Source organism: Octodon degus, unplaced genomic scaffold, assembly GCF_000260255.1.
Source record: "Octodon degus isolate 3935 unplaced genomic scaffold, OctDeg1.0 scaffold00185, whole genome shotgun sequence".
Classification (NCBI taxonomy): Eukaryota; Metazoa; Chordata; class Mammalia; order Rodentia; family Octodontidae; genus Octodon; species Octodon degus.
Genome location: NW_004524761.1, coordinates 4,986,606 through 4,995,494, shown reverse-complemented (window position 1 = coordinate 4,995,494; position 8,889 = coordinate 4,986,606). Strand labels below are relative to the sequence as shown.

At 39.6% G+C, this 8,889-nt stretch overlaps 1 protein-coding gene across 1 annotated transcript; it reads left to right on the top strand.

Moving 5' to 3' along the window:
* The first annotated feature begins 3,528 nt into the window (after positions 1 to 3,528).
* LOC111813379 (protocadherin alpha-7-like) lies at positions 3,529 to 5,898 on the top strand. The gene has a single exon (XM_023704031.1). It carries the CDS (start codon positions 3,529 to 3,531, stop codon positions 5,896 to 5,898), a length of 2,370 nt encoding a protein of 789 aa, XP_023559799.1.
* Positions 5,899 to 8,889: the final 2,991 nt, after the last annotated feature.

Below are 8,889 nucleotides of genomic sequence, written 5' to 3'. Positions count from 1 at the left end.
TAGTATCAGACTGAGTATTTCTGGTGGTTATAAAGTTCTGAGTCAGATTTCATGCTCTTTAATAGCTTTATTCCATTCATTGCTATTACCAAGTTAATTAGTGATTTCAATACTGGAATATATTTTCAGTAATTTGTTTGATTAAGTCAATTCATGTAAAATTTGCATTGCTGTGTATGGTGTCTTTAACTCATTTTAATTTCATTTGGTAGGGCTCTATATATGGAATGTAAACTTATTTTTATATTAATTATTTCACTATTGTAGTTATTTAAACTATTCACTATTTCATTACACAAAACACAGGAAAAATAGAAATTTAATGTAGTTTTTGTGATAGCTTCTTTTGCTGGATTTTCACCCTTTCCATTTTTAATTTATGCTGCATTGGTTAGAGTTTATCCTTTTGGTTCTCATTTTTCCACAAACATTTGGATGATAAACAGTGGTACCTATCATAGAAGGAATTTTGAAGATTTAGTTAATTGATACTTTAGCCTTATATCAATGTTTGCCAAATAGTAATTGCTTAGTAAAATTTAGTTGTTGTTATTCTAAACAGAAAAGAAAAGCTTTTATGTCAGGAAGCTGTCATTATGATTTCCTTATTACTGTTTTTGGCTATTTAGTACGTGGTCTCACTGCACAGATCAGACTTGTAGTGATCCTTCCTGTTTTTCAGCCTCCCAAGCCTGGGATTACAGGCATGTGCCACCATGCCCAGTCTCAATTGCCATCTCAGTGCACCCCAGGGGCAGGACTGGCAAGGCAGGCTGGAAACTGAATCCCCCAGTCCCTGCATCTGCCTAAACAGGCACTTTAATATGCTGAGCTATATGGCTGGCCATTCCTTATCTCTTTTATTTTGTATAATATTTATTATTGATAGGGAAGCCATATTTGACAAATTATCTGAGAAACCTGTTGTAGTTTGTGTGTGCCATGTATTACACTTAAAAATTTAAGGTTGATTTTCTAAATTCAAAATGGAACCAAGATTTTGGTGTTAGAAAAGCTTTTGGACTCAAAGGATAATTTGAGTTACAAAGCTCACAGTGATTGCCTGAATATACTTTCAATCTTCTGTATCTACATTTCCTAGGAAGTATTAACAACATTAAATTGGAACAAGATTTTTCCCACATTTAAAAATTGCTCCAAGTCTCTAGTGGAGGGAACTTCGGTTCAAGCTCTCATTCAGTTTTCATTCTTGAAATTGCAGAAATCACTGATAATGTTTTCTAAAACAGTACATGAAATACATAAACATATTAACACAAAATTTAAACAAGAAAAAAGTCCACAAAAACCTCTCTGATATACTTATGAATGACCAAATCATCTCTGATCATACCTCTGAATAAAGAACATTTTTTTTAATGGGGCTGGGGAGATGGCTCAGTGGAATAAGCGCTTCCCTGGCAAGCACAAGGTCCTGAGTTCAATCCCTAGTTTTGCCAAAAAAGAGAACATTTTTATTGATGATAGTACCTCCCAAACTTAAAACCAGTTGCTTCCTTAGGGAGTAGATAAAAAACATAGCAATTTTTATTAGTGTAAACACTTTAAAGAAAATGCTTTTTCAAGCATAGTAGAACATGCCTATAACCCCAGCACTCCGAATCCTCAGGCAAGAGGATCATATGTTTGAACCCAGCCTGCAAAGATTAGTGATTTTTATGAGACCCTTCCTTTCTGAAAACAAGTTTTAGGTAGGTCCTTATAATACAGTTCCTGCCAAGAATAATTGAATCAAATGCAATCACTGGCTTCAAGAATCTGACCGAAAAATACAGATGTGTCATACACAAATATGTCCTAATAAAAGGTAGACTATTTTAAGTGGTATAAGAAGTATACAATAGGGTGATTACAGTGGAACAGATATCTCTATTTCTCTAGTTGGAGGAAATTGCCCAGCATCATTGATTTAGTGGCTTTAAAATGGAGACATTTTCTTGGGGGAATGTTGGGAAAATTTGCTATTTTTGGAAAAAAATATTTTAAGTGAATAAGTGTAACTGTGAATTTATGTATTTGGAAAAGAGAATAATCCACTATGATATGGTTATCATAGGATTATGAGATAAGGCAGGAAAAGTGACATGAAAATATCTCGAGTAACTTTAAGTGCTAGACTTAGGCAATTTCAGTCTCCTCAGAAAGTATGACACAATAATGGGAAAACATTTGAGGAAGATGACTGTAAGGTTTGAATGAAGGATAAACGAGGGATGGAAACAGTGGGATTATGAGATGCTTTAGCAATAACCAAGGAAAACAGCAATCATAAAACTTACTTAGGAAAAAACAGTCTTTGAAATATTAGAACACAAGTATAATAACTTCACCTTAGTTTGGCGCACCGAGGCAAAAGGTGAAAAATAACTGTGTTGAAGAAAGATTTGTACTAACAGTGTTTGGACAGGATATCGTGTCTGCATCTTGTATTATGAAAAACCACTACGAAGACAACAATATGCAATGCATTAATTATTGAAATTATCCTATTAATTGGTTTTGAAACAGTCTCATTGCTATTTGTTTGTCAATAAAGTTAATAAAAAAACTCTGTTATGTAGATCCAAAAGGAACAAAATATCTCAGGACCTATTTAAAGATTTGCTCTAATATGATGGATGATAACTGAAGTTTAGCTAAAGAAATAAGTTTATACTATAATAACCTAATTCATAGTAGAGGTTGTAAAAATTTCCATGTATTTATTATGCAAGGTTTTGAAAGAATGGAAAGAGGAATCAAATATGGGAACCATGAACTCCTACAACAGAACATATAAATTCTGATAAGAGGAGACTTTCAGAATACCTGTTCCTCAAAATTATCTTCATACAAATTATTAGTGTTAAAGATACCCCAAACATGTAACATTTTCTATTAATTAGGAAATTTATCTCAATAATTTGAATGCATTTCTCTGAAAAAAACCCAAGGTATTTTGATTTTCCATTAGTAGATTCCTAAGACGCTGGATCTCCAGACTGGCAAAAAGTTTTAACGGGCAATACTGCACCAAGAATATGGAGTTTCCTGAACTGTGGAACAGTTGGGGCTGTTGAAATAATTGGGGTTATTGTCTTTAAAGTTTACTTTTATTTAAAAAATGTCATGGAAATAATTTTTACTAAGATATGAAGAAGCCACAATTACAGTCACACTAAATATTCAAAAGCAATCACAAAAGATGCCTTCAAGATACACAAAACATGCAGTTTTACATTTTGAAACAATAAAGAAAAAATAAGATTTTGAAATAAACTTCATCTTATTAGTATAATTTAAAAATTCCTACTTACTGCTTGGGCCACATGATGTCGCTCTTTTCCGCGAAATGTTCTTACATTCACAGAGCAGTAATTGGTTTTCCATTTGAAAGACGCCCCACTATTGCGCTCCCAGAACGCTAAACAACGGTCAGCATTTCTGGGTTGAAATGAGCGGATAAGAAGATTTCTTCAAAATATCAGACAACTTTTGCAGATGAGAATAAAAGGGAGGTAGGTTGAAATGCTGTACATGAGTGGATACGACCTGAAGAGCCGACAATTACTCCTGTTTATGATAATTTTAGCAGCCTGGGAGGCAGGGAGCGGCCAGCTGCACTACTCGGTCCCCGAGGAGGCCAAACACGGCACCTTCGTGGGCCGCATCGCGCAGGACCTGGGGCTGGAGCTGGCGGAGCTGGTGCCGCGCCTGTTCCGGGTGGCGTCCAAGGAGCGCGGGGACCTTCTGGAGGTAAATCTGCAGAATGGCATTTTGTTTGTGAATTCTCGGATCGACCGGGAGGAGCTGTGCGGCCGGAGCGCGGAGTGCAGCATCCACCTGGAGGTGATCGTGGACAGACCGCTGCGAGTTTTCCACGTGGAGGTGGAGGTGAAGGACATTAATGACAACCCGCCTGTGTTCCCAGCTACACAAAAGAATCTGTTTATTGCGGAATCCAGGCTGCTTGACTCTCGCTTTCCACTAGAGGGCGCATCAGATGCAGACGTCGGAGCCAATGCTCTGCTAACTTACAGACTGAGCCCCAACGAATATTTCTCGCTGGACATACCACCCAACCACGAACACGTGAAACCTCTTGGGCTGGTATTACGGAAGCCTTTAGACAGGGAGGAGGCCCCAGAGATTTATTTGTTGCTCACCGCCACTGATGGAGGCAAACCCGAGCTAACTGGCACTGTTCAGATACTCATCATGGTCCTGGATGCCAACGACAACGCTCCCGTTTTTGACAGAACACTTTACACGGTGAAATTAGCAGAGAATGTTTCTTTTGGGACGCTGGTAGTGAACGCCACTGCCTCAGATTTGGACGAGGGCGTGAATGGAGACATTACTTACTCATTCTCTAGTGATGTTTCTCCAGACATCAAATCCAAGTTCCACATAGATGGGGTGAGTGGGGAAATTACAGTGATAGGACTTATTGATTTTGAAGAAAGTAAAACCTACAAAATTCGAGTAGAGGCGGTTGATAGAGGGGCTCTGCCCCTGGCTGGTCACTGTACAGTTCTTGTGGAAGTTGTGGATGTTAACGATAATGCTCCAGAGCTGACTGTCTCTTCCCAGTCTCTCCTTGTCTCTGAAGACACGCAGCCCGACACAGTCATTACTTTGATTCGGGTGTTTGATCGCGATTCTGGTACCAATGGGCAGGTGACCTGCTCTTTGTCTCCACATGTCCCCTTCAAGCTGGTCTCAACCTTCAAGAATTATTATTCACTGGTTCTGGACAGCACCTTGGATCGTGAGAGCACACCAGGGTATGCTCTGATAGTGACTGCGCGGGATGGGGGCTCTCCTCCGCTGTCGGCCTCCGCCACCGTGTCGGTGGAGGTGGCCGACGTGAACGACAATGCGCCTGTGTTTGCGCAACCCGAGCACACGGTGTTCGTGAAGGAGAACAACCCGCCGGGCTCCCACATCTTCACGGTGTGCGCGCGCGACGCGGACGCGCAGGAGAACGCGCTGGTGTCCTACTCGCTGGTGGAGCGGCGCGTGGGCGAGCGCGCGCTGTCGAGCTACGTGTCTGTGCACGCGGAGAGCGGCAAGGTGTTCGCGCTGCAGCCGCTGGACCACGAGGAGCTGGAGCTGCTGCAGTTCCAGGTGAGTGCGCGGGATTCTGGAGTGCCTGCCCTGGGGAGCAACGTGACTCTGCAGGTGTTTGTGCTGGATGAGAATGACAATGCCCCCGCCTTGTTGTTGTCGGGGGCGGTCGGAATAAACAGTGAGGTCAGTGAGTTAGTGCCGATGTCAGTGGGCGTGGGCCACATTGTGACGAAAGTTCGCGCTGTGGATGCAGACTCTGGCTACAACGCGTGGCTATCTTATGAGCTCTCTTCCGGGACTGGCTCTGCACGCACCCCGTTTCGTGTGGGACTGTACACGGGCGAGATCAGCACCACGCGTGCCCTGGACGAGACTGATGCACCGCGGCAGCGCCTACTCGTGCTCGTGAGGGACCACGGGGAGCCTCCGCTGACAGCCACCGCCACTGTGCTCGTGTCACTGGTGGAGAGCGGCCAGGCTCCTAAGGCCTCTTCGCGGACGTATGTGAGCATCTCGGGCTCTGAGAAGGCGATAGTGGATGTGAACGTGTACCTGATCATCGCCATCTGCGCGGTGTCCAGCCTGTTGGTGCTCACATTGGTATTCTACATAGCTCTGCGGTGCTCAGCCCCAGGCACTGAGGGCGTTTGCGCCACTGGGAAGCCCACGCTGGTGTGCTCTAGCATGGCGGGGACCTGGTCTTGCTTGCAGGAGAGGCGCCAGAGGGTGTGCTCTGGTGAGGGCCCGCCCAAGAATGACCTCATGGTTTTCAGCCCCAGTTTACCTCAGGGTCCTACCTCTACTGACACCGTGAGTATTAAATAATTTTGTTCTGTCTTTTAAAATTATTTATCTATTTGACACAGGGTCTTGCTACACAGTTCATACTCAGTGATACTCTTGTCAATAGCTTTCTAAGGGCTGGGATTATAGGCATGCATGAGAATGCCCAGTTTTGAGCCCACCATGGGCGGGCTGACCATGCAGTACTGGGGATTAAACTCGGATACTTGAGCTTGCCAGGCAGTTTAAAACATACTTATTTTAGGTTGTACTTAAATGGTTTTTATGTAATTTCTTTTGATAGCTATGTACATTTTTTCCTTCTCTAATAATTGGCGATCCATGTGGTGCTATCTTTTTTTGTTTTTTTCCGGAACTGGGGATTGAACTCAGGTCCTTTTGCTTGCCAGGGAAGCGCTTATTCTACTGAGCCATCTCCACAGCCCCTTGTGGTGCTATTTTTGTGTGGATGTTTTCTAATTGGGATAGTGGATTCACTTTTCTCATAGTAGATTTCCAAATGTAGTGTTTTCCTATCTATTGTTTTTTATTGCTGTTCTGCCCCTTTATGTACTTCTGGTGATGCACTCCAGAGTTGCTGCTTGGCAGTCAAGCACTATCAATGACCTCTGTCCACAGCTCTCTTCAATCTGTAACAATGCTATATTTACAGAATTTCAATAAATGTTTTACCACATTGCTTATTTTATACATTGTCTCTTTTTTATAAAAAATATGTGATTCAGCATAACCCTTTAACATTTTCCTTATACATTTAGTCTTGAAATTGAATTATTTTAATTTACTACATTTTTGTTCAAACTGAGGATTGGATCAAGTTCTCTCCACCACTGAGCTATAAACTCCAACTTTTTACATTCTTAATTTTAATCATAGTCTTGATAAGTTACCCTTGTTGGCCTTGATCACGCAATTCTCTTTCCTCAGCTGTCCAAATAGTTGGGGTTACAGAAAAGCACAAACATGTCTGATTTAATGTTTATTACCCAAAATTGTCCTTTCTTCTGCATATTTGTGTGGTGCTGACTTCTTAACTTACTTTGTAGTGTTTATTTGCTATGTACATGATGACAATATTACTGATTTAAAAATACAATTTAAGTAACAATTCAGTAGTATTTTATTCTATTTCTTATTTGTGTAGGAAATATATTCACATTCAAAACTTTAAAAAATAAAACTAGTGTATAGTGAAAGTTTTCTCTACTGTGTCTAACCCTCTGAACTCCTGAAGCAGTTTGAGCTTCTTTTCTATGTTTTAAGGTTATAAATATGTCTTTATTGTGCTTTTCTTTACTAAAATTGGATTTATTATGCTTTAAACTTACTTTTCTGCACTTAGGATTTTCTACTTCAAATCATAGTTCCATTGCAAAAAAAAATGTATCTTCTTTTGTTTTATGTATCTGTACCTATTTATTCATTTCATTTTTTATAATGGACATCAGTGGAAAAAAGCTTAAATATCTAAACTCAGGTTATTTTTAGAATTTGTAAAAATTTTGTTAGCTATGACTCTCAATTTTTACAGTTCATCATATCACTATATATTTTAGAATGCTATTCTAAAATATGTTTCTTGTTAAGTATAAAAAAGTTATAGGTCTACTTTCATGAAGATCTTGTTTGATAGTCCAGAGAATTATTTTCCATTGAACAATAAATTGATATTTGCCATGGGTGGACCAAATGCAGTGCTCTTGTTGAAAGAATAGTGAAGTTTAGAAAAAAAATCCATAAATACTTTACACATCCAATGATAGTGTTTGTTATATTTACATTTCTTCTTTTCATACATGTACATACTTTTAAGTGAACCTTCCTAGATTATAATTATTAAGAAATTTAGTAGTCTTATTTGTAATGGGAAGTAGTAGAAGTTAGTTGAGATTTTTCTTAGCACCCCTATTTGTATTCATGAATCACCATTACTTTCTTTTGATGGTAAATTATTTTCTAGAAGTTCAAACTCCTTTCAGTTATATTACTTCAAGTGATAGACTGGTTTCAAGGTATGGGAGTAGAAAAACATAAAATAATTAAGACATAAATGTCTAAAGTTATAAATATGGAAGATATCCATATTTTGGATAAGCCAATGATGAAGAACCAGAGACCAAAGGAAGACATACAACTAGGATTTGTGGTGGCAGAGAAATCTATGGAGAATTTTCTGTGAGAGACTTATGTTAAAAATCTACAAAGATGTTGAATATTGTAAAATATATGAACTTGAGTTTTTCTTGTATTAGTAAGTAAAACAGTTTAAGAAATTTGACATTCCTTGAATGAGCTAAAACTAACTGAACAATAATTCAGAAGACTTGAAAGAATAAAAAACTAGTATTACATGCTTACCCTAGACTAATATATTCTGGTGATTGGACAAGTATGAACACACCCTTCTATAAAAATTATGGGGCATGTCTTGTACTTTTGATAACCACAATATACTCATTTCACACTTAAACATGTTACTGAAAGATATTAATAATTAAAATATTAGTGAAACTATTTATTTATCAGTAGAGATACCTTAATGAGACTAAATTAGGGTAAGACATCAGAGAGTATAAATGGACTTGTAATTGATGAAGGTAAGAATCAACTATTAAAGTATGACAAATGAAAATATATTTGTTGCATGAAGTAACTCGTGTAATCATTACCTGTTGGTACCGCATGGTGTCGCTGTCCACCCAGTTCTGTCAAGCCAAGATTCAAAGACGGTCCTATTACAGTAGCTCTCTCTAAAAAACGAACAATGGCAGAGGCTGCGGAAATGCATTAAAGGAGTTCAGATAATACAACGCTTCATCTTTATACCAAGATAAGATCTTATGGTAGGAACAAAACGGACACTTGACATGGTGTTTTCCTGGGAAGGAGGCCTGGAATACCGGTGCCTGCTGCTCTCGCTTCTGCTCCTCGCAGCCTGGGAGGCAGGGAGCGGCCAGCTGCACTACTCGGTCCCCGAGGAAGCCAAACACGGCACCTTCGTGGGCCGCATCG